We start from the raw sequence: 19865 nt of genomic DNA, 5'->3' as shown, positions 1-19865 counted from the left end.
GTCCATTGCGTGTTTTTCACCTTTTTCATTTGACTAATGTTTTTCGCCCAAAATTGTCTTGTCCCCAAATTATTGTGCGCACTAAAGCCAATCGAGGAGCCCCTGGAATTAATTATGCCAGATGATGATGAAGAGGTTTGATGATATTTAATTGCAATGTCTCCAATAGCTTTTCCCCCTGTTTTGTTTTTGGTTTCAAGGGAATTTTGTAAGGTCCCACGCAACTACAAGGATAAAGGAAGGCTTAAGCTTCGCACACGCACACACTCTAGCTTCGAACACTTTATATTTTTCCAGTGTTCCTTTAATGAATCTGAACACATTTTCTAAAAAAAAAAAAAGTTCAGATTCATTAAAATAATAATAGAAAAATATAAAATGTTCGAAGCTAGAATGTGTGCGAAGCCTGAAAGCCTGGGTAATTTTTACGTAATGATTCTTAATACTGAAAAAAGTACAACATTATTACAAAATTCTCTTGATAAAAACTTTAGACATTTTTCTTAAAAAAAAGATAGATGTTCGAAATTAGAATATATTTTTATTAAGAAATTATAATTATTTTAGTACACTTTACATTATTCTAAATTTTCATGACCGTTTCAAAACTAGCTTTCATTATTTCTTCCTTATTTTTTTCTACCAATTTTCAGTACACACAATTTTTTGCTTCATTTTGTTATTCGAATTTTAAAGATTAGTACAATTTAGTACAGTTTTTGTTCGTAAAATTTTTGTAATAGTACGATGCTTATTTATTCCAAAAATGCTTGGGTTTGCTTCAGTTTCTGCCTCACTTAATTTTCATATTACTTTCTTCTGCAAATTAGAAAAAAAGTAATACAGTTTTAGTACACTTTAGTACAGTTTTTGTTCCAAAAATGCTTGGTTTTGCTTCAGTTTCTGCCTCACTTAATTTTCATATTACTTTCTTCTACAAATGAGAAAAAAGCAATACAGTTTTAGTACACTTTAGTACAGGTTTTGTTCGTAAAACTTTTGTAATAGAACGATGCTTATTTATTCCAAAAATGCTTGATTTTGCTTTAGTTTCTGCCTCACGTAATTTTCATATTACTTTCTTCTACAAATTGGAAAAAAGTTTGGAAATAGTTTTAGTACACTTTAGCAGAGTTTTTGTTTGTACATCTTCCGCAATAGGCAATTATAGGCATTTCGCAATAGTATTTTATTCTAAAAACTTTTAGTTCGTTTAATTTTGCCTAATGAAATTTTCATATTACATTGCTCTACAAATTTAAATAAAACAGTACAGTTTAGTACAGTTTTTGTATTTGAAACTTTCGTAATAGGACGATACATTTTTATTCCAAAAACCTTTAGATCCTATTTTCAAGTTTTTTTTCTAGTGAAATTCTCGTATTATATTTTTCTACAAATTAAAAAAAAATAATACAGTTTAGTACAGTTTCTATTTGTAAAACATGCTTGGCGAAGTATTTTGATCCAAAATACTTGACCCTTCTTTACATTTTAATTTATTCTTCAAATTGATTTTTAGTACAGCTTCTTGGTTTTTAATTTAAAATACTCTTCACTTATGTTCATTTTCTTCTTCGAATATACAAAAATTAGTACAATTTAGCACAGACATATTTTGTTCGTATAACCTTCTTCGTGTTTCGTATAACCTTCTTCGTTATTTTTCGTATTCAAAAAATTAGTACAGATTAGTACATATTCTTTTATTAATTATTCCTTTGTATTCGAATAGTCTTACAGTGTTTTTTTTAGTTTCATAAACGTTTGGTTTTTTTTTAGACTGATCTCACAAAATGTTCATCTTATTTCATTATAAAAATTGGAATAATTCGTACAGTTTAGTACAAGGTTTTTTGTACAATTTACGTAATTCATAGTGTTTCTTGTACTTAAGAATTTGACTTTTTTTTAACTTGCGCTGTACACAATTTTGGTTTCATTTCAAGCATTATTTTTGAATAATTAGTACAGTTTAGTACAGATTTTATTTGTGAAGCTTTAGTATTGGATGTGATCTTTTTTGGATAATTTATTCCCCATTAACTTTCATTTCACACATTTTTATTTTATTTTTCTTTATTTTTATAATTGGAAGAATTAGTACTCTTTAGTACAGTTTAGTACAAATTCTATTTGTTAAATAGAATAGAACAAGTTTTTTTATTGTATTGTATTGTATTGTATTGTATTTATTTTTCATTACCATTAATAACTTACAATAACTCATTGTTACATGCCCCAATTTTATTAATTATATTATTTAAATACGTTTTAGTACAGTTTGTATTCCCAAAACTTGCTTAAATATTGTGAGAATTTTGCGAAATTTTTGTTCAATGTAACATTCAAATCATCTAGTTTTTTCTTGGTTAAATATGTACTAAAAGTGTACTAAACAGGGATTAAGCCCATGTGCTATTTTTAGATCGTGAAATTGCTTGTTTTTTTCCATTCAAACTTCACGCAGCTTTCATTTTATTGTATTATTTTTTTTCTTTTGATTAGAAATAATGACAACTAGTGGCATGCAATTAGAAAAAAAATATATTCGAATTTCATAAGATTAAAAATGTTATTTAAGTCAATACAGCATTAACTCAAATTACAAGTGCAAATTTAATTTTAAAGAATTGAACAAAAATTTTAGTACATAGTTATTTTAGTACAGTTAAGTTTAGAACTTAGGTTTATAAACGGTTTTTTTAATATATTTTTTTCTATCCGACATTTTTGTGGATGATAATAAGAATGACAACAGAAAGTTATATCAGTACTAAAAATAGTAAATGAATGTATTTGTGTTCTAAAATCTAAAAGTCGTATCTTAGTTGCGTGCAACTGGTTTTGAAAATAATTATTTTTTTACAAAAATGTTGAATGAAATAATTTTGCAAAATAATTCCCAAGGCTTAGGTTAGGGTTGGTACAAAGAATATTCCTGCATGTTGTTCTTTTTGGTAATTTCCAGGATGAAAGCAGAAAGGCCATGGATCCGTTCTACGAGTCTCAGGAAAATCACAATTTAATCGGTGTTGCCAACATTTTTCTCGAAGTGCTGTTCCATGACGTCAAGCTGGACTACCACACGCCTATTATCAGTCAGCAGGGCGAAGTGGCAGGCCGGCTGCAGGTGGAGATCACCCGGATAGCTGGACAGATGCCGCAGGATCGAATGTGCGAGACTGGCTCGGATAATTCCTCCGAAGGCAGTCGAGACGATGATTATGGCTGCGATCCTATGGCCAGTCAAATCACTTGCCGAGTCAGCATCAAACAGGCCACGGGATTGCCTATCTCCCTGTCAAACTACGTCTTCTGCCAGTACACTTTTTGGGGCCATCAGGAAACGGTGGTGCCCGTAGTCAATTCCGAGCTCATCAGTCACAATGAGAACAACATTTACAAGTTTGAACACGTGCAGGATTATACGGTGCAGGTGAGTTTCTTTTGACTTTGGGTTCGAATCTTGGGTAAAACTTTTTTTTCGATCTTTTTGGGAATTTCTCAAAATTGGTTTGTGTCTTTGCTAATTGAGAAACGATTCTGACTTGTATATTTTATGTATAAAATATTCAAAATTATTTTTTGGAATTCCATGAAATTTTGTGAAATTCTCATGAAACTTTTTTCATGAAATTTTGTGAAATTTTTTGAAACTTACATGAAATTTTGTGAAATTATCATGAAACTGTGAAATTTCCATGAATTTTTTTGAAATTTTGTTTAATTTTCATGAAACTTTGTGAAATTTGCATGAAATTTATGAAATTTTGTGTAATTTTATAAAACTTACATGAAATTTTATGAAATTTCTATGAAACTATATGAAATTTTGTGAAATTTCCATAAACCTATGAAATTTTCATTAAACCTTAAGAAATTTTGTTGAATTTTCATGAAACTTTGTGAAATTTCCATGAAATTTATGAATTTTTTTGAAATTTTGTAAAATTCACATGAAATTTTGTGAAATTTCCATGCAACTTTGTGAAATTTTCATTATTTTTTGTGAAATTCTTATGAAATTTTGTGAAATTTTCATGAAACTTTGTGAAATTTCCTTGAAACTTATTAAATTTTATGAAATTTTCTGAAATTCTCATGAAATTTTGTGAAATTTCCTTGAAACTGTCTGAAATTTTTATGAAATTTTACGAAACTGTAAGATTTTATGAAATTTTTCGAAACATTGCAATTTTTCGGAAATGTTGCCGAAATATTGAAAAAAATCAATGTTTGAAGGTGAGTGAGGAGTTCCTGGAGCATGCAGCTGAAGGAGCTCTGAGCATTGAGGTTTGGGGTCACAGATCCATGGGTTTCTCGCAGTCCAAAGAATGGGAAGTTGAGCACAAGGAAGCCAAAGCGAGAAGCCTGGTGGATCGCTGGGCGGAGTTGTCCAGGAAAATCGAGCTGTGGGTTGAGATTCATGAGTTGAATGACAATGGGGAGTATTCGCCGGTTGAGGTGACCAATCGCAATGAAGTGCTAACAGGTGGAGTGTATCAGGTGCGTCAGGGGCAGCAGCGTCGAATTCAGGTGCGCGTAAAACCTGTCCAGAATTCCGGAACGCTCCCAATCATTTGTCAGTCAATTCTGAGTATTGCCGTGGGCAGTGTGACGGTGAGGTACAGGCTGCAGAAGCCCCTGGATTCCTACCAGGAGGAAGATCTGACTGTGCTGAGGGATAAGTGGAGTGAAGCACTGGGCAGGAGGAGACAGTATCTGGATCAGCAGATTCAGAAGCTGATAAACAAGGAGGAGAAGTCGGATGAGGAGAAGGAGCGGGAATTGAGTCTGGTGCATCAATGGGTGTCACTGACTGAAGAGAGAAATGCCGTTTTGGTTCCTGCTCCAGGATCTGGAATTCCTGGAGCTCCAGCCTCGTGGGATCCGTCCCCGGGGATGGAACCACATGTTCCTGTTCTCTTTCTGGACCTCAATGCCGATGACCTGAGCACGCAGAATGCAACGGATGAACTTTCGGTGGTGGGACTGAATTCCATTTTGCCGAAGGAGCACGGCAATAAATTCTACACGCTGCAGATTCTGCAGCATCTGGACAAAGACATCTGCGCCATTGCCAGCTGGGACTCATCCATGCACGATAGCCAATCGCTTAACCGTGTCACAGAAGGTGAGAAATGAATGCAATTTAATTAACGACCATCCCATGCTAAAGTGCAATAAGTCAAATTGTTAATTTTTCCTTCTAGAAATTTTCCCGATTTTCCACGTTTCTTTTTTTTAAGGTTTCTTTGAGCTTTTTGTTTTACAGAAATTTATATTTCTTACAATTTTTTATGAAGGACGAGGAATTTTCAGATAAGTGTATACTTCGCGACTTAAACACTCACAAATTCTCATTAATTAAAAGTCCCCAATTTAAATGTTTATTACAAATTCCGTAAAATGAATATAAATATTATTTATTGAGAGAATTTGAACCCCAGTCATTCTATTGAAAATCCTAGAGATAAATATTCTAACCTCAATTGACTTTTGAGGTTATGTTAATTTGAAACTTATTTCAGCAACGTCAAATAGTTAAAAATATTTACATTAAAAAATAAGTAGTTAGTGAATTTATCCAAAGTCCAGCAAATCAAAATGACTTAAAATATTTATTAAAAAAGATGAAGGATTGCAAAAAAAAAGGTGAAAGATTGCAGAAAAATTAAAAGAAAATTATCTAAAGTCCTGGAAATCAATATTCTAACGTTTATTTAACTATTGAGGTTATGATAACGTGAAATTTCTCTTTGTAGGATACAAAATTACTAAAAATATTTATTGAAAAACAAAATGTTTAATAAAATAATTCAGGGAAATTAGAAGAAAATTATCGAAAGTCTTGGAAATTAATATTCTAACCCTTTTTAGCCTGTAATTAAATTTTGAGGTTATGATAACATGGAGCTTTTCCTTGTATGCAGCAAAATGACAGAAAATACTTATTGAAAAAATAAATATTTATTAAAAGAATGCAGAAAAATCAGAAGAAAATAATCGAAAGCCCGGGAAATTACTAGGCCAACCTTTAAATTAATTTATAGGTTATGATAAAGTGAGGCATTTCTTTGTCGGACGTGAAATGACTAAAAAACTTTATAAAAAAAAAATTTGTGAAAGAATTCAGATAAATTAGAAGAAAATTATCGACAATCCGGGACAGAAAGACTCTAACCCTGTAATTAAATTTTGAGGTTATGATAACGTGGAGCTTTTCCTTGTATGCAACAAAATGACTGAAAATACACATTGAAAAAATAAGTATTTATTAAAAGAATGCAGAAAAATAAGAAGGAAATAATCGAAAGCCCTGGAAATCACTATTCTAACCTTTAATTTAATTTCTAGGTTATGATAACGTGAAGCATTTCTTTATCGGACGAGAAATGACTAAATATCTTTATAAAAAAATAGGGAAAATATGCAGATAAATTAGAAGAAAATTATCGACAATCCGGGAAATAAATACTCTAACCCTTTAGTTAAATTTTTGAGGTTATATTTTGTGTTGTTGAAAGCCATGGAAAATATTCTGGATATTAATATTTTAACCTCAAAATTGAAGGTTAGGGTTCCCTGAAATTCACCAAATAATTTTCTAAATATTCAATTCTATTTTTAAAGTTTTGATATTATTTATTTTGCGTCCTGCAAATAAGCTTCACGTTAACATAACCTAAAAAAATCACACCTGAAGGGATTGCAATATTACTTTGCAGGACATTTGTTACTTTTCTTCAATTTTTCAAAATTATTTTATTTATTATTGCCTTATGATTTTTTTTTCAGGATGCTTAATTCTTCCATTCAGTATTCGAATATATTGTACTGAATACTAGATTATAGTTTTCAATTAAATGATTTTTAAGTATTTAATATGATATAAAATAGCCCTCTGTCAACATAACCTGAAAATTTATTTGAAGGTTAGACTATTAATTTCATGTTCAGAACATGTTATAGTTTTCATCAATTTTGGTTTCTTCCTAAATTAAATTTTTAATTTCATTGATTTTAACAATTTTGTGGTTCATAAATATTAAATAAGCTTTGCGTTAACATAACCGCAAAATCAATTAGAGGTAGGAACGTAAGTTTTCCAATACTCTGATTATAAGTTTTCAACCATTTAGAAATTTGTATCATAAATTTTTCAAATAAGCAGCACATCTATTTTTTATAATTTTTTCCATGCCGTATGACAATTTACATAACGTAACCTCAACATTTATTTGAAGGTTGGATTATTAATTTCTGAGATAGATAATGTTCGATAGTGTGTTCTTTAATATCGAAAATTTTTTTTAAGCACTCAATTACTTTTTTAAATGTAATAATTTTACCTTTTTAGTTAGAAAATATTAAATAGGGTTTACCTCAAAACTCAATTAGAGGTTAGAATGTAAACTGTTCCAATGTTATGAACATAACTTTTCAATTCTTTGGATACTTTTATCATAAAATTATTAAAATAAGCAGCACGTTAATTCTATTTATTTTTTTTATTGACTAATGACAATTTACTTCACATAACCTCAACATTTATTTGAAAGTTAGACTATTAATTTCCGGGACACGTTTGATAGTTTCTTTCAATCGCGTCAAATGTTTTTCCAAATATTCATATTCTTTTTTTAAATTTATTGATATTGACAATTTTTTAGTGTGGAAATATTTAATAAGCTCCGCGTTACTATAACCTCAAAATTCAATCAAAAGTTAGAATGTCCGTTTTTGGAATATTCTGAATATCATTTTTCAGTTATTTTGATGTTTTTTATCATAAATAATTTAAATAAGTAGCACATAAATTTTAATTCTTATTTATTCGTGCCTTATGACAACTTACTTAACATAACCTCAAAATTTTGCTACGTACTCCAGGACTTTGGTAATTTAATTGTTAAAATTCATTAACAATTCAATTACATTTTTTAATAGCCGTACTCACTATGGCGTTGTTATCTCGTAATCTCCGTAATCTGTTATCTTGTTATAATTTTTCATTTATAAAATAGCCGTACTCACTATGGCGCTGTTATCTTGTAATATCGTTATCTCGTTATCTCGTTATGTTCTCGTAATGTATTTTATAAATGAAAAATTATAACAAGATAACAGATTACGGAGATTACGAGATAACAACGCCATAGTGAGTACAGCTAATACATTACGAGAACATAACGAGATAACGAGATAACGATATTACAAGATAACAGCGCCATAGTGAGTACGGCTAATGTTAATTTTACACTTTTTTAAGGGTAAAATCAGGGGCCCATAAAGCCTAATAAAAAGTGAAGCTATTTTTCACTTTACCTTGTAAAAATTTTGCAGATATTGCACCGCAACTTAAACAAATTTCCTCGTAGTTCTTGTACTATTTTGGCGAGCATTATGAAATATGTATTTTTAGATAGCTTTTAATGCACGATTTCGAAATATATCAGATTGATAAGTCAATTCTCTTTAGGAAAAAACTTGCCAATAGTCTTCAGTGCCTATATGTAAAAACGTATGGAAAAATGAAATGTCAAAAGGCTCCTGCTTAGTCATTATTCCTCTCAACAGTTTCTATTTGCTGAATTTTTCTGGAGCCTCAGAAGCTCTTTCAGAAGGAAAGAGACTTTTCTTTGTAATGCAGAGGTCCTGGGTTCGATTCCCATGACAAACCTTAGTAAAAGAAATTAATTAATTGAATTTTTCCCCTTTTCACACCCCTATTTTGGCTAAAAATGTAAGAAAAATCTGAGTTTAAAGAGATTTTAAAGAATCTCAGTTAATAATAGGAATGGCGTAATGAAGAAAATTTTTATAACATGTATGAGGAGCGGTGGTGCAGTAAGGTAAGTGAAGGAGTATGACTGAAGTGTTTCAAGTTCGAATCTGCCGAATTTCGAATTTTTTTTGCCTTTTATTTTCATTTTAATTATAATTATCATATTATTTTTAAAGAAATAATGGTTATTTCTCTCTTTTTTTCATGTGAAATCTGTTTGAGTCCATGTATATTTTTTTTCTAATCTAAAATTGTTTAGGATTTGGAATTTTCGGGAGTGTTCAAGCCAGAAATACTTAAATGTGATCAAAAAGCAGAAAAAGAAGTGATAAAGAAGAGAAAAAAATTGGCTTAGGTCGGGAATCGAACCCGGGACACCACGTTCAGATGTCCTCTGCTAACCTATTGCGCTACCGTTGCTTATGCGAAATAGAAAAAATTTTCTATGACTTTTATCAAAAAAAAAAAAGAAAAAAGAAAGAGTAAGCAATTTTTAAACCTGCCACGTTTTCACAATTTTACAAGTAATATTTTTTGAAACTTCTTACGGTGCAATTTATTAAATTGTATCATGCTTCTTTTGTTGGATAAAACGCCTTTGTTTTCTTTTCAAATATTTACATCCACAGTGAAAAGATTTCCCTTTAGCGGCCCCTATTTGACTTATTTGAGTGTTGGATGGTCGTCCCTGGGAGAGAAGAAACTCAATTAAAATTCTCCACCAACTTTTCCTTTTCCATTTTCTGTCTCTTTTTTCATGTGTCTCCTTTTCAACATTCATGACTGAATGAAATGTCGATGAAAATGTGCAGCAAATGAACGAATCTATTTAATATTGAAAACGACTGTAAGACTGTCACATCCTGCCCCAATTAATTTAGTTTTAAGGAAACGTCTAGCACTGAATATTTACAAGAGGCAGAGCCTGACGGATCGCATCAAGAAGTTTCGTCTTGGACGCTTTGATAATACGATAACACAAACTGGGGTAACTTATGAGGTTGTCTCTAACATTCCCAAAGCCAGTGAAGAACTTGAGGAGCGTGAATCACTGGCACAGATTGCGGCAAAGGGAGAGGATTGTTCGGCAAGTGATGGAGAAACTTATATTGGTGAGCAATGAAGATGGAAATATTTTAATATGGAAATTGGGTTTTGTATACAGAGAACGGAGAAAATTGATTCATGAATTTCTATTCATATAATTGTGCAGAGAAATATACAAAGGGTGTGTCTGCTGTTGAGAGTATCCTGACACTGGATCGACTGAGGCAGAGTGTGGCAGTGAAGGAATTGGAACAGGCACAGGGACAACCACTATCAATGAGGAAAACTGTCAGTGTTCCAAATTTTTCTCAGGTAAGTCACAATTTTTCCACTCGGACCTTTTCAATTCACAAGATGGCGTGATAGACTGAGGATCCACTAACAATTTGAATTTGAAAATAACGGAAAAAACTCTTTTCCGTTATTTTTTAATATTTTTAGTTTGTCTCTTTGTCAAACTCACTGAAACAAAATAAGTCAGCTTTGGCAGCTTTTATTTGTAATGTCCTGTCCATTTTTATTTCATTTCCTCAACCTTTCATTGATTTCTCATGACTTTCTGATTTTTTCTCCTTTCTGGAGACTTTTTTCGAGTTTTTCGTTTTCAAAAGGAGCGATGGATGATTTTTAGTACAGTCTGCAGAAATATTTTATTGACTAAAATTTAGGAAATAATCTCAAACAAAGTTTTTGATTCCTCAAATATTTTGTCCTTTCGAAAATTTAGAACAGTTTTAGAACAAGATCTTTTGTCTCTTGTTCTAAAACTTTGTACCTTTTGCTCTGTTGCTAAATAGAAGGCAAGGAATGCAAGGAATAGTCAGTGATGAAGTTAGTACAAGAATTTAGTACAAGGTCATGTCACTTCTGTTCTAAAACTTTGTACCTTTGCGCTGTTGCTAAATAGAAGGCAAGGAATGCAAGGAATAATCAGGGAGGAAGTTTAGTATATAAATTTAGTACGAGGTCATGTTTACTTCTGTTCTAAACTTTGTACCTTTTGCTCTGTAAAAATGCTAAACAGAAGGTATGGACAAAGCATAATTCATTATTTATTTTATAATCAGGGAGGAAGTTAGTACAGAGTTTTAGTACAAGATTAGAACAAGTACTAAGTAAAAGCCTGGGAGAATATTCTTGCTACATTTTTAGAAGTTTTAGAAATTTTGTAGCTTTTGGAAGTATTCAACAGAAGGCAAAACATAGTTAATTCATTTTGTTGCAACGTTTTTAGAACAGGCTCATGTTCCTAATCTAAAACTTTGTAAGTTTCCCTTCAGAAAATTACTACCCAGAAAGCAAGGAATAATTGTTTATATTTTTAAATTAAGGAAGAAAACTAGTACAGAGTTTTAGCACAAAGTTATTTCTTATTTCCCCTTTTGTTCTTTTTTCTAAATTTCAATCCATAAAATACTACATAAAACTCTAGGAATATTTCTTTGGAAATTATTCCTAAGTCCGGGAGAAAAAATAATTACGGGTTTTTAGAACAAGATCGTGTTTTCTTTGTTCTAAAATTTTATAACTTTTGTTTCATAGAAATATTAACCAGAAGGCGAAAGGTAGTTTATTCGTTTTAGTACAACGTTCTTTTTTCTTTGCTCTCCAACTTTTTACATGTCAGTTCGTTAATTACTAAATAATAGTCTAGCAATGATTCCCTTTGAAAATGTCCTAACTCTGAGAAAAAGTAATTACAGATTTTTAGAACAAGGTCATTTTCTTTATCTTTTTAACCATTGTTCCCTTTGCTCTATAAAACAAGAGGCAAGGAATAGTTCATAAGTTTTAGTACAACGTCATTTTCCCGTTGTTCTTGAACTCTGTAGTTTTTATTCCGTTAAGTACTCAATAAAAGTTTAAGAATATTTTTCAAAATGTCCTTAACTCCATGAGAAAAACAACAATTACAGATTTTTAGAACGAAGTCATTTTCTTCGTGTTCAAAAACATGTAGTTTTTGCTTTATAAAAATACTGAACAGGAGGCAATGAATAGATCATTAATTTTAGTACAAAGTTTCTTTTCTCTTTCTTTTCCAACTTTCCTAATTCTGTAAGAAAAAGGAGTTAAGGATTTTTAGAACAACAACATTTTCTTTACAACATTTTCTAACTTTGTAGAATTCAGTCCTTTAAGTACTCAATAAAAATCTAGGAATACTTCTTTTTAAAATTTTCCTTAAGTTTGTGACGAAAAGTAATTACAGATTTTTAGAAGAAGATCATTTAATTACTAATTAATTAATAATTTAATTAATTAATAGTAGATTTTGCTCGAAATCCTAGATCAATAGTAATGAACAATTAATTCTTGATTTTTTCTAACTTTGTTAGAAAATGTTAATGTAGGGTTTTTAGTACAATGTCCTTTTTTCTTTTGTTCTAAAACTCCACAATATTAATTCACGAAGTAATAAGTAAAATTCAGGGAATATTCCACTATAGAAAATTGCTAACTCATGAAAATAATATAATTTGAGGTTTTTTAGAACAATGTCAAATATTCCTTTGTTCTAAAACTTTCTAATTTTCCTTCATAAAGGAATGGACCTCAAGAAGGCAAGAAATGTAAGAAATATTCCATTATCAAGATTTTTTAAGTCCGGAAGAGAAGTTAGTGATAAAGCTTTAGTACAAGATCTTACTCCATTTGCCCTATTAATATTGCAGATTTTACTCCATGAAGTACTAAAAGAAGTCAAGGTATATGCCATTATCAAATTCTTTTTTAAACAACAAGAGGAAAAACGTTTGTTTTAAAACCAGATTTATCGTCATTTTGTTCTAAAACCTTCCAACTTTTGTTCTATAAAGTACTAAATAGGAATGAAGAAAAATTTTAGTACTGTCGAAATTTTCTAAGTTAAAATGGAAATGATAGTCATAGAGTTTAGAGCAACATACTTTTTCTTTTATTCTGAAACAATGTAACTTTCGCTCTGTGAAGTACTAAATTAGTAGTTTTAGAACAAGTTTCCTTCTTATTTGTTCTAAAAGCCAGTTCTTCAGTAGATGATTTCTAAACCAAAAATACCAAACTGGCTCATTTCCCGTTTTTTTTATTACAGTATTTTTGCTTTTGTTTAAGAAATGAGGTTAAAATTGAATTTTCTAACCTCACTTTTTACAAAATTTCACTAAAATACATTTTGTATTGAAACTAAAAATCTTCCATCCTTCTTAATGCAATCCTCATATCTGTGTGTCTTGTACTATAATTAAAAATTTTACAAAATAACATAGTTTGTAAGAAATTAACTCACTTTACACATTGCTTACTGTTTTTTGCTGTCTCTGTCTCTCTGCGTGTAAAATCATTTGCAATCATGCAAAAACAAAAATTAAAAACAAATATCACACAAAAAATACAAAAAATAAATCGAAATTCAGGCTGTAAAAGAAACTGCAAATATCGGTGGTGTAAGTATTTTTTGTTTTAAATGTTTAAGAGAATTTTTGATAATTTTAATTCCAATCATTCACTGCATGTAAGAGTTTTCTTTTAAACAAATATGTTTCTACTGAATGAAATTCAAAGTAATTTTCATGTTTAAAATTATTGATTTGAGAATATTTGAGATGTTGGATGGATAATTAATATTGTTAATTATTTGTACGGATGCAGATTATGCGATTCGATACATCGATGGAGTCTCTAATCACAGTTGGACGTTCAGAATCATTTGCTGATTTGAATAATCCAGAATATGGAGTTTCTCGGTCATTTATGGCCTCACAAGTTCACCGTGATCTCTTCTCTCAATGTGAGTTAATTTTTTTTTGCATTTTTTTTTGTCAGAGAATTTTGCAGGAAGGTAGTATTGGTCTTCTAATTTTTGGCCACGCCCCTTTTTGGAATTGTGGTCAAATGATCTTTTTTATAATATATTCTTTTAAATATTCAATGCATGATAATGATAATAATTAATATCATTCAATCAAAACGAGTCCGTCTTGAATCATCAAGAAACCACCATCTAAACAATAAACCACGCCCCCAGTAAAGTTTATTTGAATAACTAAGGCAATATAAACTTCATATAAATTCTTTGAACCCCATTGGATTTTCTGGCATTTTGAAAAGACTTAGAGACTAGTAATTACAGGAGCTTCGGATGGAAAGACTGCAGACAGAGAGGCGTGGCTTAAAAAGGGGCGTGCTAGCATATTTTTCCTCTTTATCCAAATTTTCTGAGTAATTTACACTGTGGAGAAAAACTACAACCCTGTCAAGATTCTGAATTAAATTTGGACGCTTTAGTGGAAACACTGCACAAAAGTGGGCGTGGCTTCCAAAGTGCTGTACTAGAATATTTTTATCCCTTCATTTTCAATTTCTCAGTAATATACAGTACAGCGAATAAAACTAAAAATGTCGAGATTCTCAATTAAATTTGGTTGATTTAATGGAAACTCTACACAGAAGTGGGCGTGGCTTTCAAAGGGGCGTGCCTAATATCCTTTTATCCCTTAATCCTCAATTTCTCAGTAATTAATAGCACAGCTGAAAAAAGTAGCCCTGTTAAGATCATCATGATAATCTAAGATCATCATGATGATCAAAATTCTGAATTTGATTCAGCCACCTTGTCCTAGGTCTGCCTCGAGGTCCACGCCTCCTCAAAATGATTTGCATAGCACCCTGTTAAGATTCCCAATTTAAATTTGTACGCTTTATTAAAAACATTGCACCGAAGTGGGCGTGACTTCCAAAGGAGGCGTGCTAATTTTTTTTTCATTATAATTTTTTGAGTAATTCACGGCACAGCGATTAAAACTGAAACTGTGGAAAAATCTAAACGCAATTTGGAAATTTTAGTAAAAACACTGTATAGCAGGGGGCGTGGCTTCTGAATGAGTGTTCCTCCGATTTTTATCCTTTTTCCTTAAACTGCTAACAATGTTATGCAACATCAGATAAAGCTGAAATTGTAGAGAATATTAATGGCGTTAGGGACTTTATTTGAAAACAATGTACACATGTGGGCGTGGCTTACCAAGAGGCGTGTCATTTTATTATTTCCCTTTACCCTTTCTTTCAATTAATTTATGGGAAAGCGAGTGATACTGAAATGTTAAGAAAGAAAGTTAAAATTTGAGGTTTTGAGTGGGAATCCTTCACAAAAGTGGGGTGGCAGCATATTTTGTTTCACGCTAAACACTTTACGCTTCTTAAATTGTATACAGACACAACAATAAATAAAATTGATGCATTAAAGAATCTTTGAATCTACATTATTTTTAAGGATATTCCACTCATTAAACATTGCATTAACAGTCGATAATTCAAAAAAAAGAACAACTCGAACTGACTTTTTTGGTCAGTAAAACCTTCAGGGGGCGTGGCCTAAATGTTTTTGATGTCTAGCGTACTTAGAAAGTCGAATACTACCTCTTCAAAATAATGAAACTAAAAAAAGTCACGCAATTCTCTGAGTATACCGTAAAATATTCTAATTTGTGATAAAAATCTTTTCAGCAGCGACAAATCGCGATTTTGGCATGAGAAATCGTCACAGTTTCGGTGGAAAGTCTGCAAATGAGGAGACAATTGCAGGAAGTTCAAAACCATTTGGCATAGGTAAAGTACTAAAATTTTCTCAATTATTTTTCTCCAATATTACCATTAGTAATTGTACCGAGAAATCGATAGAGGGAAGAAAAGTGTTTATTTTTCTTATCGTAATAACTATAAATCAACTTTTAATTGCCATAGAATTCTTTTTATTTGAAAAGGAAATTGTCTTAGGAAGTTGCAAAATTGAAAACAAGGTTAATAAACTATTTAGATGGAAGAGTTATAGTTTCTTTCCTAGAAAAATATTTATAAAAGATTTTAGAAGTTGAATAGAATTTTATATTAGATTTAGCTGAGGGAATTACTAAGGCCAATTTATTGTATTTTTTAATACTAAATTTTATTTTCCTTTCGAATGACAATTTTTATTATTATTTTCTCTTATCTATCTATCTTTTATTGTGAGGAAAAAAGTATTTTGGTGAAAAGTTTTCTTTTTAAAGAGGTTTTGTACTTGAAATGTCGCAATTACAGGTTTCACGAAACATTTTGATGGTTTATCAGATTTCACGAAGACTTTGAAAGGTTTCTTTGAAGTTTCGTGAAACATTTGTTGGTTAAACCTTTTAAAGTTTTTCAGGTTATACAAAATATTACTCGGGTTGCTCGGTAGATGTCTTCGATTCATCCCTAAATTTTTGGGTTTCTTATATTTCCCAACACATTTTAATGGGTTACCGCATTTTACCAAGCCTTGAAGGTTTTTCTGGTTTTATGAATCGATCCTTGCAATTTGTAAAACCATTCAAAGGCTTCTCGGACTCTACGAAATATCTTTCGGGTTGCTCGGTAAAATTCTTAAGGTTTATCTCGTTTGCCCAAGCTTCTAAAAGACATCTCGGGTTTCGTGAAAAGTTTCTTGTTTTTCGTGAAACCTTTAAAAGTTTCTCGGTTTTTTTGTAATGTCTCTTGGGATTCGTAAAACCTTATAAAGGTTTCTCGGGTTCCATCCTTCTCAGGTTGTTCAGTCAAGTTATTGAATTAATATTTGCGCTTCAAGATACCTCTTGAAGTTTTCTTAGGTTTCACAAAACATTTTGCAGGTTTCTCGACTTTTGTATAACGTTTTTTTGGGAATTGTAAAGCTTTATCAAGATTTCACGGGTCCGCGAAATATTTCAGGGTAGTCGGTAAATTTCTTGAATTTATAGCTCTTCACGAAACCTAAAAGTTTTGTGGTTCCCCATAACATTTCTTAAGTTTCACGAAAACTATTTCAGGTTTCTCAAGTTTCATTAAACTTTTTTTAGGATTCGTAAAGCCTTGACAAAATTTCACTGTTTTTGTGAATTTTTTCTCAAATTAATACGTGAATTTCTTGAATTATAGCGCATCACGAAACCTGATAGTTTCTAAGATACCGCGTATTTGATAGACTTCACGAAACATTTTACAGGTTTCTCGGGTTTTATGTAACGTTTATGAAGGTTTTTCGGATTCCATTAAATCTTTCTCACATTGTTTGGTTAAATTCTTGCAGTTATTGAGACGTTTAATGAAACCTCTTAAAGGTTTCTCAATTTACGCGTGGCATTTCTAAGGTTTCACGAAAGCTTTTGCAGGCTTCTCGGGTTTGATGTATCGTTTATTGGGATTCGTTGAGATCTATGAAAGTTTCTCTGGTTCCATGAAATCTTTCTCACGTTGTTTGGTGAATTTCTTGAATGTATTCAGGCGTTCCATCACAGAGAAACCCGAAAAAGTTAAAATAACATTCCGGAAATGTTAATTTTACCCTGCACCCTGCAGTATTGATCCGAAATCGGTGTAAATATTATGCTTTTTAGGTGTATCAGGGGTTAAAGTTACCTTTTCTCATGCTAATTTTACCCTTGAAAAGGTGTAAAATTAACATTAAAAAATGTTGATATATTTTTTCACCTAAAAAGTGTTGAAGTTATAAGGAAAAAAAGTTTATCGGACTCTCTTTTTCTCCCAGCGATGAAACCTGTTGCAGTTTTCTCAATTTACGCGTAACATTGCTAGGATTTAACGAAACCTTTTGCAGGTTTCTCGGGTTTTAGGTAACGTTTCTTGCGATTCGTAAGGTTTTTTCAAGATTTTACTGGTCCGTAAATTTTTTCTCATATTGTTTAGTGAAATTCTTAAATTTATAAGTCTTCGTGAAACTTAAAGGTTTTCCAGGTTCCACGTAACATTTGTTAGGTTTCACGATTTGTTTTCAAAATTTTTCTGGTACGAGGTAATATTTATCGGTTCACTCGGTAAATTTCTTAAGCTATCTCGTTCTCGCAACATTTCGAAGGTTTATCGAATTTCGCAGGACCTTTTAAAGGTTTCTCAAGTATTATGTAACATCTATTGGGATTTACAAAGCTTTATGAAGGTTTCTCGAGTTCCATGATATCTATATCGAGGTGCTCAGACAATTTCTTGAATTTAAATAAGCGTTTCACGAAATTCTTGAAGGATTCCTGAGTTCCACGTAACAGTTCTTAGGTTTCACGAAAACTTTTGCAGGTTTCTTGGGTTTTATGTAACGTTTCTTGGGATTTATAAAGCCTTATCAAGATTTCACGACTCTGTAAAATTTTTCTGGTGAATTTCGTGAATTTATTGCTCTTCGTGAAATTTAAAGGTTTCTTAAGTACTACGTTACATTTGATTGGTTTCACGAAACATTCTGAAGACTTCTTTAGCACCAGGTAGCACACAACATTTCTCGAATTAATCGGAAAATTTCTTAAGACCTCGTTTTCGCAGCCTTTCGAACTCGAATTACGAGAAACCCTTTAAAGGTTTAACTTTCGTTAACTTTCGTAAAACCTTACAAAAGTTTTTCGGATTCCGTGAGAGACTTTCTCGGGCTACTCGGTGGAATTCTCGAATTCATAGCGTTTTACCAAATTTTCTGAAGAATTTTTAATTTCCTTGTAACCTGGACTTGACGAAACCTATTAAACACTTTCCGTGTTTCATGAAAAAGTCCTTTTAAAGGTTTCTCTGATTCCGTGAAACATTTCATAGGTTTCACGAAACTTTTTGAATTTTAACTTAATTTTGCGACATTTCAAATGCAATTAAAAGAGATAAATATTTTATTTAATGGTCCCTAAATATCAAAATTAACGTTGCTAAAATTAAAATTGAAGGCAATTTAAAATTAATTTATTTCCGATTATCTCTCTTTTTTTTGAAAAAAAACAAAAAATCTCGTCTCTGCCACCTTCACCATTCAACCCATAAATACATCTACTCATCTTCGTTGTGTTACGTTTCACGTCAAGGCTCTATATTGTCAGGTAAACGGCAAAAAGAAGATCATGATGTGATGTTAAAGAAACTTTTTATGATGACAAAAGAATCTCTCTTTGAGATTATCAAAATTATTTGTACAAAAAAAAATGATTGCACACAAAATGTTTAGATTGTTTATTTACGTTGATTCTTGAAAAACAAAAAAACATAACACAATTAAATTTTCAAACAAAAAAAAATCTGAAAATTTAAAGAGATTGAGTAATTGTTAAATAGAGGCTTGACTTTATGATTACATAACAGAATTTAATTGGCAAAATTTGTATTTTTCTGTGGCCTGTGAATATTCCTTTTTAGCTGAAATGTTTCTTCAAATTGTTTTTCCTTCCATTTTCATTTGATTTTTTTTTGGGGAAATCGAAAACTAGTTCACGTGAAAATATTAGTTAAGTTGGTAGTACTATGGTTTACTGTATTTTTAAGGCTTTATTTTGCAAGGGTGAATTATTGTACAGCCGGAGGAAATTTCGGTGAAAAGTAATTTTAGGCCACGCCCCTCTCGGATACAATTGTCAAAAAACAATACAAATTTGATATCTGTTTAACGTTTTATCATAATGTCTCCACAATTTTAAATATTACCTGAGACTGATAAGTCTGAGTCATTCAAACCGCAGAGACATAAATAAACCACGCCTCTCGTAATCAAAAACTTCAAATGCATTAAGTAGTTTATTCTAGACTTATCTTAAATGCCCTGGTTATTAATTTTTCCCTTCTCTTTTCTGTACAATGATGACAAGAACAATTTCAATAATAAAATTTTGGCTTTAAAATAATAACTAACTTAAATTTAAACTTTAAAAAATGTTTTAACAAAAAAGGGGGGTGGGGGGAGGGGCTTATTTAATAGCACTCTTTCTTGTATTATCCAGAGAGAGAATCAATCAATGAAATCTTACAGCGAATGTAATCAACATTATGTGATAAGTTCTTGAAAATGGATTACAGATAGAGAAAAGTTTCATTTTTGGGCTTTATGTTTCTAAGCCACGCCCTCTTTTTCGCATTTTCATTGTCAAAATTCTAAGACTCAAATTTTCTGCACCATTCCGTAAGATTACTGCAAGTTACTGAATAGCTCATCTACAATCCAAAAACTAATGATCTGAACCTCCTTTTGACATCAAAAATATGATTTTCTTTATAAAAACAGTTCGCTTAA

General features: G+C 31.2%; 1 protein-coding gene across 16 annotated transcripts in view; it reads left to right on the top strand.

The window, feature by feature from the left end:
* Positions 1-19865, top strand: part of LOC129800662 (kinesin-like protein KIF13B) — a 151799-nt gene that overhangs the window by 112320 nt on the left and 19614 nt on the right. For 2 of the 16 annotated variants that reach the window (XM_055845222.1, XM_055845215.1), the window contains exons 6-13: positions 88-135; positions 2972-3439; positions 4246-5137; positions 9604-9903; positions 10005-10150; positions 13234-13263; positions 13469-13607; positions 15326-15424. In XM_055845222.1, coding sequence (XP_055701197.1) covers positions 88-135; positions 2972-3439; positions 4246-5137; positions 9604-9903; positions 10005-10150; positions 13234-13263; positions 13469-13607; positions 15326-15424 — 2122 coding nt within the window. Of the gene's footprint in view, positions 1-87; positions 136-2971; positions 3440-4245; positions 5138-9603; positions 9904-10004; positions 10151-13233; positions 13264-13468; positions 13608-15322; positions 15425-18669; positions 18685-19865 lie in introns of all 16 variants that reach the window. The other 14 variants (XM_055845221.1, XM_055845214.1, XM_055845225.1 and 11 more) reach the window with 11 other exon arrangements.

The sequence above is a fragment of the Phlebotomus papatasi genome, chromosome 2 (genome assembly GCF_024763615.1).
Source record: "Phlebotomus papatasi isolate M1 chromosome 2, Ppap_2.1, whole genome shotgun sequence".
Lineage (NCBI taxonomy): Eukaryota > Metazoa > Arthropoda > Insecta > Diptera > Psychodidae > Phlebotomus > Phlebotomus papatasi.
This window is presented reverse-complemented; position numbering and strand designations above follow the sequence as displayed.